The sequence below is a fragment of the Lucilia sericata genome, unplaced genomic scaffold (genome assembly GCF_015586225.1).
Source record: "Lucilia sericata isolate MDLA Ls3-8-SP2 unplaced genomic scaffold, ASM1558622v1 Contig000166F_arrow, whole genome shotgun sequence".
Classification (NCBI taxonomy): Eukaryota; Metazoa; Arthropoda; class Insecta; order Diptera; family Calliphoridae; genus Lucilia; species Lucilia sericata.
Genome location: NW_023994195.1, coordinates 564,870 through 584,410, shown reverse-complemented (window position 1 = coordinate 584,410; position 19,541 = coordinate 564,870). Strand labels below are relative to the sequence as shown.

The following is a 19,541-nucleotide window of genomic DNA, read 5'->3' as shown; positions in this document are numbered from 1 at the left end:
CATGGTGCTCGTGTTTTCAATAGATAGACAGATTTAATTATGATTTGCAGCAATATTTTTTTTCAGTGTATTAAAAAAAGTTTGCTTTAAAAAAGTATTAAAAAACTCAAATAACTTTAGATTACTTAAATCCTTAAGGTACATGAAAAAAGAACCTTAGAAATGTTGCATTAAATATTTATGATTTGTAAACATTTATTAAAATGAACCAAAAACGAAACTTTTGCAGTGTAGAAAAATCAAAGTTTATGATCTACTTAAAGTAAGATTAAATATTTCTCTACATCCTGTGGAGAGCTGAACAATTCACAAAAACATATAAAGACATAAAATTTAAATGGGAACAACTTAAATGAAATTTTATTTATGATTATTATTATGACTAAAACATTAAAATGACAAGAATATGAATTAATTTAATAACACTCTAATATGGATATTTGCAGATATCATGGCATCTCTGTTAGTTAGTTTTCTAATTTGTTATTTTATGCTAACGCCATAAATATAATTATTATGGAAATTTTTTTGTTATTTGCTTTTAGCCAGCATATACTTTATATTATATTTACCATTCCCCCTCCCCCCTACCAGTATCAGTGCTTAGGTACTTAGTCCGATTTATAAGTGGAGTGACAAATTTGCTACTATTTGCTAGTATGAGTGTTGGTAATATTTTAATTTCAATTCTAATCTAAATAAATAATTGTATTTTATGTTTCTATTTTATTTATGTAGAAATTAGAGTAAAACAAAAATTATATGAAACATAATTAGAAATTAATTCTACATTTATTAAAAGAGCTTATTTGTATTTATGTGTTTCAAGTACTTAAACTAAATAAACATAGTCACACATCATAATTTCCATTTTTTTTATCTTTGGATAATAATAATATAAATTGTTCAGAGGTTCACAAACTGTTAATATGGAACCAATGTAGATAACAGGGAAATGGTCAATATATCAAAACATTTTGTGAAAATCTTTGTTTAGTATTACAACCATAGGCATGAAATGGGGTCTTAGTCCTACTATGATAATTGGCTTTATAAAAGTGTAATTAGACTAATGCTTCAATAATCTGATGGACTTCATTGGACAAAAAGTACAATATCAAACTATTTCTGGTAGTACAGTGTACATGCTGCTTGAGTATAAGTGCTGCCATGTCATAATGTTATAGGACTCGTCATCAATGTATACTAGACACATTGGAAGGCTATACACAATCATCAGACGTGTTCGATCGCTTACCAGACACAGAATACATCGGAAACTATGGCGCCAATAGGGCATAACATATTTATCGACACCCAGAAGGCAAAATCAGGTGATAAAATGTAATCAGTCTTAGATTTAGTTGGATTTATTGGATTGTAATACAGTTTTAACCGAATACTACCGCAGAGATAAGGTTTACAGCAAATGGATATCAGGCTACCCGGCAATAGACGATAGTTAACATGATGAATGCAAAATCAACGAGGACAGAATGAAAAATATGGGTGAGACAATTCCATAAGCACTCCTCAAGTCTGAGGAGGTACTAATAATGGCATGTATTCTCAGTGGACACACAGGATTACGAATTCACACGATTTTAGATAGTGAAACCCTGGAGAACTTTATTTGCCATTGCCCGCACGAACTTTGATTGGTAAATTCTTAGGAATTACTTCCAGGAAATTGAGTTTTTGAACATCGGGCGATAATGTATTCTGTGATTACTATATGAAGCTTTTGTTTTTAACAACAAACATTTTTCCATGAAAACAGGCTAACTAGCAGTTAGTTAGTTAGTTAGTTAGTTAGTTAGTAGTTAGTTAGTTAGTTAGTTAGTTAGTTAGTTAGTTAGTTAGTTAGTTAGTTAGTTAGTTAGTAGTTAGTTAGTTAGTTAGTAGTTAGTTAGTTAGTTAGTAGTAGTTAGTTAGTTAGTTAGTTAGTTAGTTAGTTATAGTTAGTTAGTAGTTAGTTAGTTAGTTAGTTAGTTAGTTAGTTAGTTAGTTAGTTAGTTAGTTAGTTAGTTAGTTAGTAGTTAGTTAGTTAGTTAGTTAGTTAGTTAGTTAGTTAGTTAGTTAGTTAGTTAGTTAGTTAGTTAGTTAGTAGTTAGTTAGTTAGTTAGTTAGTTAGTAGTTAGTTAGTTAGTTAGTTAGTTAGTTAGTTAGTTAGTTAGTTAGTTAGTTAGTTAGTTTAGTTAGTTAGTAGTTAGTTAGTTAGTAGGTAGTTAGTTAGTTAGTTAGTTAGTTAGTTAGTTAGTTAGTTAGTTAGTTAGTTAGTTAGTTAGTTAGTTAGTTAGTTAGTAGTTAGTTAGTTAGTTAGTAGTTAGTTAGTTAGTTAGTTAGTTAGTTAGTTAGTTAGTTAGTTAGTTAGTTAGTTAGTTAGTTAGTTAGTTAGTTAGTTAGTTAGTTAGTTAGTTAGTAGTTAGTTAGTTAGTTAGTTAGTTAGTTAGTTAGTTAGTTAGTTAGTTAGTTAGTTAGTAGTTAGTTAGTTAGTTAGTTAGTAGTTAGTTAGTTAGTTAGTTAGTTAGTTAGTTAGTTAGTTAGTTAGTTAGTTAGTAGTTAGTTAGTTAGTTAGTTAGTTAGTTAGTTAGTTAGTTAGTTAGTTAGTTAGTTAGTAGTTAGTTAGTTAGTTAGTAGTTAGTAGTTAGTTAGTTAGTTAGTTAGTTAGTTAGTTAGTTAGTTAGTTAGTTAGTTAGTTAGTTAGTAGTTAGTTAGTTAGTTAGTTAGTTAGTTAGTTAGTTAGTTAGTTAGTTAGTTAGTTAGTTAGTTAGTTAGTTAGTTAGTTAGTTAGTTAGTTAGTTAGTTAGTTAGTTAGTTAGTTAGTTAGTTAGTTAGTTAGTTAGTTAGTTAGTTAGTTAGTTAGTTAGTTAGTTAGTTAGTTAGTTAGTTAGTTAGTTAGTTAGTTAGTTAGTTAGTTAGTTAGTTAGTTAGTTAGTTAGTTAGTTAGTTAGTTAGTTAGTTAGTTAGTTAGTTAGTTAGTTAGTTAGTTAGTTAGTTAGTTAGTTAGTTAGTTAGTTAGTTAGTAGTTAGTTAGTTAGTTAGTTAGTTAGTTAGTTAGTTAGTTAGTTAGTTAGTTAGTTAGTTAGTTAGTTAGTTAGTTAGTTAGTTAGTTAGTTAGTTAGTTAGTTAGTTAGTTAGTTAGTTAGTTAGTTAGTTAGTTAGTTAGTTAGTTAGTTAGTTAGTTAGTTAGTTAGTTAGTTAGTTAGTTAGTTAGTTAGTTAGTTAGTTAGTTAGTTAGTAGTTAGTTAGTTAGTTAGTTAGTTAGTTAGTTAGTAGTTAGTTAGTTAGTTAGTTAGTTAGTTAGTTAGTTAGTTAGTTAGTTAGTTAGTTAGTTAGTTAGTTAGTTAGTTAGTTAGTAGTTAGTTAGTTAGTTAGTTAGTTAGTTAGTTAGTTAGTAGTTAGTTAGTTAGTTAGTTAGTTAGTTAGTTTGTTCATTAATTAATTACATTGGAGATCAGAGGTCAGATCATTGGAGTTATTTAGTTCATTACTTAGTTTATTTTTCCCCAGTATCTGGTGGCAATCGAACCCACGACATCAAGATATCAATATAACACTACTTCCTAACCTACCGGAGGCACCCAAGTTTTAAATTTCTCTTCCCTAAATAAGTTTTCCTCCAATTGATCAACTTGATTTATAACTCTGCCACAGTTCACCTAAAACATAACACTCCTTTGGTCAAAGTTTAAGAACTCCTCATAATTAGATTAATACCACCATATAAAACATGGTCAAATATTTGTTACAATAAATGTTTGCTTGTATGCAATTTGTTTTAATTTTCGAAACATTTGTCCATCCATTCTAAACGACACTATTTAATTCCAGTATTTAATCAGGCATGTGTAAAGCAAAAAATATAGTTTATTTTAATAAATATGTATTTGCATTTACGAATAATTTGTCATTATACCTTTGATAAGATAATGAATACAAATTGTTTTTAACTGCAAATTATTGTATTTATATGTATTAATTAATAAATACTCACATACATACATATGTACATAAGTACACGTGCTAGTGTAAATACACATATCTGGTTCAAAATTAATTAATATTTTACATGGATTATTTATCCACTAAGTTATTGATAATACAGATAGTACATCTAAAAGTAATGACTTCACATTATTTAAAGACTTCCTTTAAAACATATATTAAGCCGGAGTTTTGAAATTTAAGTTATTGAATTATTTCACCTTGAAAAGTCAATGCAAATGCCATCATGACAAATGCTGCAAAATCAACAATATCCGTTGTAGTGCAGGTAATAGTATCACCGATTTGAATGCACTTCAACAGTATCCATTCATTTGTAAAATATAACAAGACAAGAATAGAGAATCGTCATCATTACTTCATTATCACTTTCAGCGTCAGCGTCATCAACATATCTTTAGGAAACCTTTGTTTTTATGGGATCAGCGTCGGACCAGCAGTTCTATAAAACGTCAATGTACCTCTTTAACTTTAACCCAATAATTAAAAATACTGTTTTTAGGTTGAATGACTTTTGGTTCTTTTCCCGTTTTTACAATGCACTTTTTCGATGCAGGGACAACTTTTTTGTAGGTGTACAGATAACCGACTATACCTTTAATTGTTTTTAATGATTTAAATCTTAATAGTTTTAAGTAATACAAAATTCCTTTTGGCCGTTTAAATTCCCATTATTTAACTGTTATTTTTTTTTTTAAATGGCAACACTTAATTATTTTTGTACTCAAGTACTACTTACTATGAGCTTAAAATACTTGAAATAATAGAAAAAACGTTTACATTACACAATCATAATTTTAATCTCATATTTTTTGTATTTCTTTTCTACTTCCAGTTTTCATCTTTGTCTTACCACACACACACCCACACACACTCAAGCAACTTTAAAAAACCTTTTTTATTATTTTTAGCAAAGTACTTGCTCGCAAGGACAAAACACCAAATATGATGACACAAAAGAAATTCGTTGGTTGTATTTTGTCAGCAGCGTTGCTGTGCTTGTGGTTGGTCTCATACGCAGAGGCAGCACCCATGCCAAGGTAGTGGTATTTTTTATAAGAAATTTTAATTAAAATAATCATTGTAATCATCATTTCCGGCACAGAAAAAGAAAATAACATTCATATGTTAGAGTTAATAGTGAAATAACTGAAGTATAAGTATGATTTATTATTTCAAGAGTTTTTTGGCAACAAAATTACATTTCAATGAGTAAGATGTTTGTATTTTATACGAAAAAATTATAATTAAATGAAAATTAATAATTATAAATGAAATGGCAAAAGTGGATTCAGTAGTTTTAAATGAAATTATATTCATTTGTGTTTTAAATAGCAAATAGCCTCTAGACTACAGACTACAATATAGACTAGACTATAGACTAGACTATAGACTAGACTATAGACTAGACTATAGACTAGACTATAGACTAGACTATAGACTGTAACGTTAAAAGTCGTCGCCTCGTTTTTAACGTACAATTATTTTTTATTATTATTTTATTTATATTTAATAATCGAATTAAAAATACTTTTCTTTGTTTTATAATTTAACGACTATTTACTTATTTATGCAACGCCACCTGGGTGTAAAAGAAATTTAAATTACTTTATAGAATTTTTTAAATTTAACGTTTATATGGTTAAGCAATGCCATCTAGGTGTAAGAATCCTACTTAGTTAAGATCGTAAACCTTTAAAATACAACAATGTATACTAAGATACCATTATAAGCAACCATGTACTTGACTGCGAAAATTTAATATAAAAGGAGTCATAGTTAAGTAGAGTAAGTCAGTCTTCGCCGAGCTTCGAGTTAGGTAAGACAAGTTACTTGTACGGTGGTTGGACCGCTGGCAAATAATTTATCTTATTAAATGAGCTATTGTGAAGCAATGATTCTGGTGGTTGGACCGCTACGAACCTTTGCTTAAGAATACTCTTTATTAGATGAAGTGTGGTTGTTGCGGAGTTTGGAATTCCCAACAACACACTTATCTGACGTGGGGGAGTTTCTCCGCTAGTGTTACTCTCGTGGTTGGACCGCAAGAGTGTATCTGCTTGTGAGAACTCCATGAAGCAAGGTTGAGGTTTAAGTGAGAAATAAACTTTATAACGTTGTGAAAAATACGTGTTGTTCTTATTTCTCTCGGTCTACAAAAATATAAATTTTTGTAATGAACCACTGGCACCGGCAAGTATACCCCAGCCAGAGACAACGTTACAATGGCGCCCGAGCAGGGACCGAGAGATTAAGAAAGTGGTGTTAAAAAAAAAAAAAGGGAGTTTACAAAAAAAAAACAAAAGTAGACTGTATCAAAACTGTGAATGATTGAACAAAAAGAACATAATAAGAGAACTGTGTTAAAAGAAAAATATTATTATAAAATAATGATCGCGAAAGGAAACAAGAATTAAAAACAAATAGAACTAACTGAATTAAAAACTTTAATTGTGCGTGGAATCGTGTTTTATCCTTGTTTTATGTTTTATAAAAAAAATAAAAGAATTACGGTGAAAAAAAAAAATATAATATAATATGTTGAAATCAAGTTGGGCATATACTTTAAAACGTGACGAACTATCGTCTTATTTAAATGAATTTAAATTAGATACCGTCGGAACGGTCGAAGAACTCAGAAAAAGATTAGCGAAATTTATTAGCGCCGAACACGACGAAGATGAAACTAAACGATTATTAGAGATACAATTAACACATGAGCAAAATTCATTAGCGTTACCTGGTTCGAGAAACGGTACCACCCCTTCACCTGTTAAAATAGAATTAAATCATCCGGTTAGTCAACCATCAGTAGCAGTGTCGGTTCCAGCTTGTGACACAGATAACATCAAAGCAAATTTAATTGAATATGTAAGAAAATGGGGACTTTCGTATGATGGAGGACGGGAGCCTTTAGCATTCATCGAACGAATAGAAGAATTAGCCGAAATTTATAACGTACCTTTAAATCAATTTCCACGAATTATGCCTGAATTTTTACGTGATAGAGCACTTATCTGGTTTAGAAATAACAATAGACACTGGCAAGTATGGAGATCATTTAAATCCGATTTTTTATCATTTTTTCTACCTTCGAGATATTTTGAGAAATTAGAAGATGAAATCCGTAAAAGAATTCAACGTCCAAGAGAAGTTTTTAAAAATTATGTTTTATCAATTCAAAATTTAATGCGCCATTCTAACTTATCAGAAGAACAAAAGTTGCAGCGAATATTTCAAAATGCTCTTCCAGACTATCAGTGGTATATTAAACGAAAAGATTTCTCATCCTTAGCTGAATTAATAACATTAGCTGAAGATTTAGAAAGCATTCCATCAACACATTCACAAACTCGCGTAGAAAACCCACGTGCTTTAGCCAGTACCACAATAGGCCCAGAAAATAATTGCTATCGTTGCGGTAACCCTGGACATTATGCAGCAAGTTGCTCTAGTAATTATAATAACCGCTCGGGAAATGCTTCTGGAGGTCGTCGGAACTGAGGGACGACGAGCCTCCGAAAACGCAACCCTCAAATAATAATACTAGTTTACAAAGTGAAGATTCGCGTTTAACCGCCTCAATACTATTATGTGGAAAAATCGTCAAAGCAACTATTGATACCGGAGCGAGTAGAAATTTTATCCAAGAAGATTTTGTGAAAACGCTTAGCAAAAATCCAACGTATTTAAATGAAGACATCGATGTAATATTGGCAGATGGCTCTGCCAGATCCTTATCACGAGCCGTAGAATTTAATGTGGTACTAGGAAATATTTCAAAAACTTGTAATTTTCTAGTGATGTCAGAAACTAGCGAAAACATTATTGTGGGATTAGATTTTATGCGTATTTTCAATACAACTATTCACATGGCTGGTTTAACACTAGACTGTACTAAGACAGAAGCAAAGTGTATGAGTGTGGATGAAATCAGCAATGAGGAGATACCTCGAGAAGACAATGAAGAACGTAATCATGATAGTAATATAATATTAAAGGAAGAAACCCAAGATATCATCAACAAATTTCTAGAAAATGAGCTGTCCAAATTTCAAAATATGCATGGTCTATCAACAATTACAACTCATAAAATAATCGTCACGGATGATCGCCCTGTTAAAATTCGTTACACCCCCAGAAACCCTGCTATGCAAAATATAATTGATGCTGAAATCAACAAATTAATTTCACAAGGATGTATAGAACCGTCACATAGCCCATATTGCTTTCCAATCACCCTTGTAAAGAAGAAAAACGGAACCTGGAGAACATGTATGGATTTTCGACAATTAAATGCTAGGTCAGTACCTGATGCATACCCTCTTCCACGTATAGACAGTATTTTAAACCGACTTCGAGAAGCAAAATATATCAGTAGTCTAGATTTAAAAAATGGATATTGGCAGATACCAATGGATGAGGATAGTAAAAAGTTCACTGCTTTTGCTGTTCCTGGCCGTGGTTTATACCAGTGGCGAGTAATGCCATTTGGACTTCATTCTGCGCCAGCAACTTTCCAACGTGCATTAGATAGTATAATCGGACCCGAAATGGAACCCCATGCTTTCGCATACCTTGATGATATCATTGTAGTAGGAAAAACTCTAGAAGAACATATGAATAACCTAAAAGAAGTCTTTCATAGACTGAGAAATGCAAATTTAAAAATTAATGTAGAGAAATGTAAATTCTTCAAAAGTGAAACAAAATATTTGGGACATGTTGTGAGTGAGGAAGGTATAAAAACTGATCCGGATAAGGTATCCGCAATCGCAAAAATTCAAGTCCCGAATAATGTTAAAGATGTTAGAAGATTTTTAGGAATTGCCTCGTGGTATCGTAGATTCGTACCAGATTTCGCAACCATATCGCAACCGTTAACACAACTATTAAAGAAAGGTAAACACTGGAGATGGGAGGCTGATCAGCAACAATCATTTGAATTATTAAAAACCAAACTTACGAAAGCACCGGTATTAGCATGTCCGGATTTTGCAAAAACATTTACATTACAAACGGATGCTAGTAACTATGGATTAGGAGCTGTTTTAACTCAAGAAATTGAAGGTAGTGAAAGAGTAATAGCTTACGCTAGTCGTCATCTCAACGGAGCGGAGAAGAACTATTCAGCGACTGAAAAGGAATGCTTGGCCATTTTATGGGGCATTCGGAAAATGCGAGCTTATGTAGAAGGTTATAAATTCGTAGTCATCACCGATCATCTAGCTTTAAAGTGGCTAAATTCTATAGAGAGTCCTGCCGGCAGATTGGCCCGATGGGCACTTGAACTACAACAATACAATTTCACAGTAAAATATAGAAAAGGTAAACACAACATCGTCGCTGACGCACTATCACGCAATCCAGTAGAAGTTGCAAACTTAGTTAACTGTGAACCATTAAAAACAAACGAATGCGCGTGGATTCAGAAAATGAAGAAGAAAGTGAAAGAGAACCCTATAAAATACTCTGATTACGCAATTGTTGAAAATCAACTATACCGCCATTTCCCACAAGAGTTAAGAGATGGAGATGGTACTTCGTGGAAATTATGTGTCGCTGTAGATCTAAGGAATAGAGTTCTTCAAGAAAATCATGACAGTGCCACTGCTGGACACCTAGGAATACGTAAAACAATAAATAGAATCGCTAACCGTTACTATTGGCCGGGAATGTCGAGAGATGTAAATCGTTATATTCGACGATGTATGTCCTGTCAACGTTACAAGATAAGTCAACAGAAACCAGTTGGAGAAATGTTAACAAGATTGCCTGATGAACCATGGGCTACCCTTTGCGCTGACTTTGTAGGTCCCTTGCCCAGGTCAAAACATGGAAATACTATGTTATTGGTTTTCTTTGATAAATTTTCCAAGTGGACTGAGTTGGTGCCGATGCGTAAAGCTACTACAGATGGAGTAATAAAGTCGTTTCGTGAACGAATACTTTCTCGATATGGTATTCCTAAAGTCTTAATAACAGATAATGGAACACAATTTACCTCAAGGAATTTTAAACGTTTTCTAAATGAATTAGGCATAAATCAGCAGCTTACTGCACCATACACTCCACAGGAAAATCCTACTGAAAGAGCTAACCGAACAATCAAGACAATAATCGCGCAATTCTCAAGTGATCAACACAATAGATGGGATGAGTTACTCCCCGAGATTATGCTGGCTGTAAATACGAGTGTATCTGAATCAACAGGATTTTCACCAGCATTTATAACTCAAGGAAGAGACCCACGTTTACCAAAAACATTGTACGATGAGGTAACCATTGGTACAGGAGTAGAAAGTTTGAGTTCATCGAGACGAAAAGATGAAATGAAAGATGTATTCGAAATTGTTAAGAGAAATTTGAGCAAATCATTCGAAAACCAGAAAAGATATTATAATCTAAGAAGGCGTCAATGGAAACCGAAAGTTGGTGAACTAGTTTGGCTCCGACAACACCCCCTATCGAAGGCTACAGATAATTTTGCGGCAAAACTGGCTCCCAAATTTGAAGGCCCGTATTCCGTGAAACATTTTCTATCACCTGTAATAGTAAAAATTCAGAGAATAGAAAATCAGGAAGTTAGAACAGCACATTTAAATGAAATTAAACCTTATATAAATTAGTATTTCTTATTACTAATTCTATATTCTTTTTAACTATTCCTTAGACGACCGACAGAAATAAAAAGAAAAATGGACGGTAAGAAGAAATTCGATGACACCAGCAAGAAGTTCAGAAAACGTATGGAAGAAGAGAAAGCGAAGGTTCGTCGAACCATATTTATTGATGACGAGATGCCAACAACCAGCAAAAAGAGAAAGACATGCAACCAACCCAGAAAAACGGCAACATATTTTCGTATGAGCTCTGCAAAACCCCAAGCAACAGTCCGTACAAAAGAGAAATTGCAGGAAAAGACGAAAGATGTTTGCAAGGAGAACCAAACGCCACTAAAGAACAAATATATCTCACCCAACAAGGGTAAAGATCCTGTGAGAAAGCACAACAAGGATGAAGTTATATGCCTGTCGTCCGACGAAGGAGAAAATGAAGATCATGAATGCTTAAACCCCACTGTCGAAGAAAATATACCACCTACTCCCGGTAACGACGTGGTAAACTCGCCTATGTATGCGCCACCAAATTACCACATTGATAATCTGGGTAACGAGGAACAAGAACCATGGTTCAGCCCGCTTTATGGTGAACCAGAAGTTCCAATGACACCTGGAAAATCAAATAACGACGCATATTCTCCGCCGTGCGACAGATGCAATAGTAATGATTGCAGTGAAGAAGAATTATTGCCACGACCGGAAGACGATGTAGAAATGCCATCTCCTGATGAAATGGAAGAAATCTTTCGTTCTTCATTTGGACACTTCGACGATACATTATGTCTCCGGCAACCATCACCAACATCATCACCAAAATCGTCAACATCATCACCTCAAAGAAAAAGAAGAGGCTGGTTCACCATTGACGTCAAAGACGAAAGATGCCATAATTTTTGCGGTCATATGGGTTATCAAAGATCCATTATCTATCGATTCTGGGTCGACCAAGCCAAACAATATCCAGAAATCGGTGCTGATGCAAATGCAAATAAAGAAAATCAATATCTTGATTCGCCCAGTTCATCCCAATTGTCATGGCTAGAAGTTTCACCGAACCCCAGACTGGTCACCACCACTCCAGCATCTATGAGACGTTTGTCACAAAGCTCGGCTGAAAAATCACCAAGCCTTACGCCCGTGATATCGTTGTTTTCAACTCCAATATTGTCACCACTTAATCTGTCAATATTATCTTCAGTGGGGTCTCACACTTCAATAAAATCGCAGACTAGCCTATTATATTTCGCTCCGTCATGCGCCCCTAGTCAATCTATAAGACAGCATCAATCACCGTCATCCTCATCGTCGTCATCAGCTTCATCGTCATCAACATCATCATCGTCGTCATCACCTTCATCGTCATCAACGTCGTCATCATCTTCATCGTCATCGCCGTCATCAGCAACATCGATATCATCACCCGTATCATCAACGCCTAAGCCATCGTCCACAGAAATTTTGGAAATAGAAGACGAAAATGTGCAGCAGCCAGAAGAAACTAGTGATAATATCCCCAACCAAAGGATGTCGCCAACAACTACACCAATTCCAGGATGGGACGATATATCACAAATGCCTAGCGAACTACGTGCCAAAATTGAAGACATTTGTAGTACCAGAAAAAAAGGGCAACGTGTAAAATTTTTATTCGCTGTCGATCACCACACCTACAATGTGACCATAGCAAAGAGTGGTAACGCAAAAGCAGAGCTGCATAAATAAACAATCTTTTAATTGCTGGAAGGGAGGAACTGTAACGTTAAAAGTCGTCGCCTCGTTTTTAACGTACAATTATTTTTTATTATTATTTTATTTATATTTAATAATCGAATTAAAAATACTTTTCTTTGTTTTATAATTTAACGACTATTTACTTATTTATGCAACGCCACCTGGGTGTAAAAGAAATTTAAATTACTTTATAGAATTTTTTAAATTTAACGTTTATATGGTTAAGCAATGCCATCTAGGTGTAAGAATCCTACTTAGTTAAGATCGTAAACCTTTAAAATACAACAATGTATACTAAGATACCATTATAAGCAACCATGTACTTGACTGCGAAAATTTAATATAAAAGGAGTCATAGTTAAGTAGAGTAAGTCAGTCTTCGCCGAGCTTCGAGTTAGGTAAGACAAGTTACTTGTACGGTGGTTGGACCGCTGGCAAATAATTTATCTTATTAAATGAGCTATTGTGAAGCAATGATTCTGGTGGTTGGACCGCTACGAACCTTTGCTTAAGAATACTCTTTATTAGATGAAGTGTGGTTGTTGCGGAGTTTGGAATTCCCAACAACACACTTATCTGACGTGGGGGAGTTTCTCCGCTAGTGTTACTCTCGTGGTTGGACCGCAAGAGTGTATCTGCTTGTGAGAACTCCATGAAGCAAGGTTGAGGTTTAAGTGAGAAATAAACTTTATAACGTTGTGAAAAATACGTGTTGTTCTTATTTCTCTCGGTCTACAAAAATATAAATTTTTGTAATGAACCACTGGCACCGGCAAGTATACCCCAGCCAGAGACAACGTTACAAGACTAGTCTATAGACTAGACTATAGACTAGACTATAGACTAGACTATAGACTAGACTATAGACTAGACTATAGACTAGACTATAGACTAGACTAGACTATAGACTAGACTATAGACTAGACTATAGACTAGACTATAGACTAGACTATAGACTAGACTATAGACTAGACTATAGACTAGACTATAGACTAGACTAGACTATAGACTAGACTATAGACTAGACTATAGACTAGACTATAGACTAGACTATAGAGTAGACTATAGACTAGACTATAGAGTAGACTATAGACTAGACTATAGACTAGACTATAGACTAGACTATAGACTAGACTATAGACTAGACTATAGACTATACTTTAGACTAGACTATAGACTAGACTATAGACTAGACTATAGACAGACTATAGACGATACTAATAGACTAGACTATAGACTAGACTATAGACTAGACTATAGACTAGACTATAGACTAGACTATAGACTAGACTATAGACTAGACTATAGACTAGACTATAGACTAGACTATAGACTAGACTATAGACTAGACTATAGACTAGACTATAGACTAGACTATAGACTAGACTATAGACTAGACTATAGACTAGACTATAGACTAGACTATAGACTAGACTATAGACTAGACTATAGACTAGACTATAGACTAGACTATAGACTAGACTATAGACTAGACTATAGACTAGACTATAGACTAGACTATAGACTAGACTATAGACTACTATAGACTAGACTATAGACTAGACTATAGACTAGACTATAGACTATAGACTAGACTATAGACTAGACTATAGTAGACTATAGACTAGACTATAGACTAGACTATAGACTATAGACTAGACTATAGAGTAGACTATAGACTAGACTATAGACTAGACTATAGACTAGACTATAGACTAGACTATAGACTAGACTATAGACTAGGACTATAGACTAGACTATAGACTAGACTATAGACTAGACTATAGACTAGACTATAGACTAGACTATAGACTAGACTATAGACTAGACTATAGACTAGACTATAGACTAGACTATAGACTAGACTATAGACTAGACTATAGACTAGACTATAGACTAGACTATAGACTAGACTATAGACTAGACTATAGACTAGACTATAGACTGACTATAGACTAGACTATAGACTAGACTATAGACTAGACTATAGACTAGACTATAGACTAGACTATAGACTAGACTATAGACTAGACTATAGACTAGACTATAGACTAGACTATAGACTAGATTATAACTAGACTATAGACTAGACTATAGACTAGACTATAGACTAGACTATAGACTAGACTATAGACTAGACTATAGACTAGACTATAGACTAGACTATAGACTAGACTATAGACTAGACTATAGACTAGACTATAGACTAGACTATAGACTAGACTATAGACTAGACTATAGACTAGACTATAGACTAGACTATAGACTAGACTATAGACAGCTATAGACTGACTATAGACTAGACTATAGGCTAGACTAGATATAGACTAGAATATAGACTAGGACTATAGATAGACTTAGGACTAGATATAGACTAGACATAGACTAGACTATAGACTAGCCTATAGACTAGACTATAGACTAGACTATAGACTAGACTATAGCTAGACTATAGGACTAGACTATAGACAGACTATAGACTAGACTATTAGACTAGACTATAGATAGAATAGGACTAGCACTATAGATAGGACTATAGACTAGACTATAGACTAGGACTATAGACTAGGACTATAGACAGATATTAGACTAGACTATAGACTAGACTATAGACTAGACTTAGACTAGGCTATAGACTAGACTATAGGCAAGACTAATAGTTTTACATCTAAATTCCGTATGAAGGTTGGTATTGTTCTTTAAGACTTATATAATTTAAACCGAAATACATTAGCCAGATATTTTAAAAACTGAGTCTATTTGCCATAGACTTTAATTTTTCAAACATTAAATGTCCTTAATAAACAAATGTAAAATATTGGCTTATTAAGATACCTTCTTAAGAATTTCCTTAATTGTAATAAGAATTGAAATATTTAAATATTTTGCAAAAGCTTAACATTAAAAAGAGCTACTTATTAACTCCATTCGTTACAAAACTAACTGGGTAATTAAACAGCATAATTACAAATGTAAAATACTATCTCTGTTTTGCTAAAATAACATTTTCTAGGAGTTTAAAATAACAAAAACATTAATATAATTATTTATGAAATTTTTAATTACCTACTTATTTTCCACAACAATTCACACGTTTCCTTTACTTGTTTCTTTTAACTAATTTTTTTCTACAACAAAACATTTTTACTTGTTGGTCCTACGAACCCACCAACCAACAATACAATGACAATAACCACACACAACAACAACTACAACTGTAGTCAAAGTAATGGATACTACAATGAATTAGAAGAAGTACCGGATGACATACTAATGGAATTAATGGCACGTTTTGGACAAACTATAATGAGAGCTCGCAATGATTTGGAAAAGTAAGTTGAACTTTATGTTTTCTGTTTTAAGTTTTCTTTGCTGTTGTTTGAATCCTATTTGTTAGCTGGTGCGTGTTTTAGGGTAATGTGTCTACATTTTATTAATGTGTCTTAGGAAATATTTAAATTTTTTAATTTAAGAAAGAATGTTGCAATTTTGACTTTAAAGAAACTGTATACTTATGTAAAAAAATAATTTTATAATCATCCTGGTATATTCAAGAACAATTTCAATCATTGGAATGTCTTTGGAACTCAAACAAGAACAGAACCTTAACTATACTTAGACAACATCCTGAATACTCCGATTATGTATATTCTACAAATACTGGTATTTCTCTTATATAGATTCTTATAGTTTGATGAGCAGATCAAATCCGTTTTGAGCTTTTTTCAACTCAATTTTATTATTACTTTATCTGTTACCAGCTATAAAGGAAAGTTATGTTTAGATGTATTATACCACAAGCAGCTGTCACTCTTACATCCTTGTTGTAAATTAAATCCTTTTCTGGTCAGTAACATACTATGTACCAAGCTATTCGTAAATGCTGATTATGTTTTACTAACTATAAAAGGCGAATGTCTTACAAATATAAGTGATCTCCTTAATTCAATACTTCACGAATTGTTATCATAGGCCAGAAATAGCTGTCAACCCCAAATAGGTGTCAAATGTTTGATTAGAAATATTCACGAGAATTTAGAACACCTATTTTAAAATTAAAAAGTAAGATGTCATTTTGAACGTAATGCCAAGAGACTGGTTGTACATAAAGGTCATAATAGCTACTCCGACTTATTATTTGTTGGTTTGGCGGAATACTAAATCTGAATTGTATCGCTATTATTAGCTCTATATTCTGAACAACCCGGGCAAACCTGAAGTCAATGATGTCTCTAGATACCTTTATAAAGCGTTGTCGTGCGAAATTGCTACAAAAAATAGTCAAACCGATTATGGGACAAGGTTTGATAGGATTTTTCGAATCAGAATACATGATCATCATGACATGACTGGACAGTGCCTAAAGATAGGCACGACGCGATTCCAATCTATAATAACTGTTCAAAAAAGGAGGAAGAGAAGGGTTCAAAGTCATACAGACATCATTCTGGAGCATTTAGAAGTTATTATTTCGGAATCAATTGCAGTGCCTGATATAGACCATCATGACATGACTGGACAGTGCCTAAAGATAGGCAATCTATAATAACTGTTAAAAAAAGGAGGAAGAGAAAGGTTCAAAGTCATACAGACATCATTCTGGAGCATTTAGAAGTTATTATTTAGGAACCAATTGCAGTGCCTGATATAGACTTCGAGATTGTCAGATTACTCTGACAAGTCATCAATGAATCGTTGTCTTAAATACTTAAATTTTCCGATGAATTTGTGCCCTTGGTCTCCATCAGATAAAGTAATATCAGATTTGTTTTCAAGCATTAATATGGCCGCGAGAAGTATCCAACATTTAAATCTCGTGACGTTGACTGACTATTGTTATCTATTATTATTTTCAATTCCCGTCCCAAATCAGATGACGCTATATAGGTTAGGTTAGGTTGATAAGAGGATATACATCAAATGCGAAGAAATATACCTAGGCCACTGTCGGGCCGGTTGTGCGCTCTTTTCATGAAAAAAAAATTATTCACTAAATATATTATTTTGCAATTTTAAGAAACTCAGTTTCATGGACGTAATTCCTATGTCAAGAAATGTTATTTCCGGAATAACATCACTTCCATGATACTTCCGTTATTGCTCGGACTTCTGCCCGGAAGCTTGTGTAATGATTAGGTAAACGGTGGTATATTTCTGTTTCTTGGTCTTCAATATAGAACTCCAAGCCCACTTTATCCCCCAATTTAGAGCCATCCGTATAACAACGGATCCCCACTGGCATTTGCTCTAGTTTTCCGCTTGACCAAGACATTCTATTTGGGATCAGCGTTTCAAAGTTTCCGACATATCCTGTGTCTGGTATGCGATCAGGCACGTCCGATGATTGTGTATAACCTTCCAATGTGTCCAGTATACATTGATGACGTGTTCTATAACCGCTTTTGGCCAGTTCGCCTAAAGTAAAGAGACGTTCGGCTGTAAGTGCCGCCTTATATCTTTTCATATGTTTCTATGGGTGGAATATCAAACAACGTTTCCAGAGCTTTGGTTGAAGTAGAATGTAGTTGTTAATTGAATTTCGGATTCAATTTATGTCCATATATTGGATTTTCATATTCCTTATTGAATATAATTGAATTATGGACAATAGATGAAACGAAACTCTGGCGACCTACTGATATCATTTTCAGAATATCATATAGTTTATGGTTCATTCGATTTCGGTATTCTTCATGAATGCAGACAAGACAACTTCATCAACTTGTGTAAGTACCTATGCTTTAGCACTATATACTAGGACAGGTAGTATTAGCGTTCTGAGGAGACTCTGCCAAATTGTTTAGACTTGGCAGATCGAAATAACATATATTTCAAAATTTTATTCTTCGCGTTATCTCCATTGATTTTAATTATCACGGTACAGAGGTATATAAATTCCTCCAATACCTGGAAGTTATATTCACATTTTCATATAGAACCAATCTTATGTGTACTCTGTTTTTTAAAACTTTTTCTTACTTTCATTCACCTTTACTGATTCTCTCTCGATTTTCGTAAAGACTGCAGCTATCCCTCGCAAAAATAATATCAATGTCGTCTGCATATGCTAGAATCATGTGGTTTCTAACGTAGATTGTGTCTGTACTATTTATAGCAGCGCGATGCTACCTTTTCCATAAGGAATGTTAAAAAGGCTACATAGTAGACTTTTGCTATATGCACAATTGGGACGAACGACGAATTTTTCGGAACGAATTTTCGTCCTCAGATATAGAACACATTAAAGTATATGAAAATACGCATAATCAATGCGTATGACGAAATTCGTCGTACGTAACGAACTGTGCGATAGGTTTATTTCTTTTAACATTTAAGCATTTTTATACCTCTGTAGTTGGAACATATAGTTTTGTCGTCCTTTTTATGCCAGGTTTGGACCAATCAGACTACAAAATTTGATCAGTCCATAGTTCGCCATACTCCTCATATAACATAAAAGCCTGGAATAAATGTTTTTGAACAAAAACAATTGCCTGTTGAATTGAAATATATAAGGCGTTCGATTCGTTTGATGATGTTTGATCGCTATGTTCACGGTTCTATGCAGATATAAACTGTGAAGGTCTTTATTATCAACTTCAAAAGAAATCAAAAAACAGAAACGACATCGTATTACCATGAAGTCATAAACTTAATATTATTAATCCAACTATATTTGGTTTCGAAATTTGTTATAATAATTACTTTTGTTATAATCTACTTATAGTTCTAAACGTACCGTTGACTTTGGTTTAGCACGCGGCTATTCCGGTACCCAGGAAGCGAAACATCGTATGGGTCTGGCTGCGGCTAATTTCCCCGGTGGTCCAGGCCGAAGGAGACGTTCGGAAACCGAAGCTTAAGGTGATTATCACACACAGTCTACTTTTAGCAACAGCTCCCCCCGACACCGAGAAAACGATTAAACCACTTCCGAACAATAAAATTGAATTAAGACAAAACACGAAAACGTCCCAGCGCTTAGAGGAAAAATAAAAAAAAAAACATATAGCAGATACAAACAAAAAATCAAAAAATTAAAACAATTGGAATGATGTCTAGATTTTAATCTTAAACAAAGTTTAATATTATTTAATTAAATTTTTAGTTAAAAATTGTGTATATAATAAATTATAAAAAACTACACACAAAATTTAAAGAAATTAACTGCACAAAAAT

The 19,541-nt window shown here is 33.4% G+C and overlaps 1 protein-coding gene across 2 annotated transcripts; it reads left to right on the top strand.

Annotated features, from left to right (window-relative positions):
• The first annotated feature begins 4,848 nt into the window (after positions 1-4,848).
• Positions 4,849-19,319, top strand: LOC119601463 (diuretic hormone class 2). 2 transcript variants are annotated; one of them, XM_037952405.1, is made up of 3 exons: positions 4,849-5,048; positions 15,584-15,694; positions 19,090-19,319. In XM_037952405.1, the coding sequence occupies exons 1-3, from the start codon at positions 4,954-4,956 to the stop codon at positions 19,223-19,225; spliced, it is 342 nt and encodes a 113-aa protein (XP_037808333.1). In that variant the 5' UTR covers positions 4,849-4,953; the 3' UTR covers positions 19,226-19,319. The 2 variants fall into 2 exon arrangements, with proteins under 2 accessions (XP_037808333.1, XP_037808332.1); XM_037952404.1 differs by having other exon boundaries at positions 4,851-5,051.
• The last annotated feature ends 222 nt before the right edge of the window (positions 19,320-19,541 follow it).

What these genes read in the sequence shown, in the direction of transcription:
- LOC119601463 (XM_037952404.1), top strand. Translation starts at nt 4,954, where the DNA reads ATGATGACACAAAAGAAATTCGTTGGTTGTATTTTGTCAGCAGCGTTG. An exon ending in GCAGCACCCATGCCAAGGTA is followed by an intron (nt 5,052 to 15,583) that starts GTGGTATTTTTT and finishes CTACAACTGTAG; the next exon opens with TCAAAGTAATGGATACTACA. An exon ending in GCTCGCAATGATTTGGAAAA is followed by an intron (nt 15,695 to 19,089) that starts GTAAGTTGAACT and finishes ATCTACTTATAG; the next exon opens with TTCTAAACGTACCGTTGACT.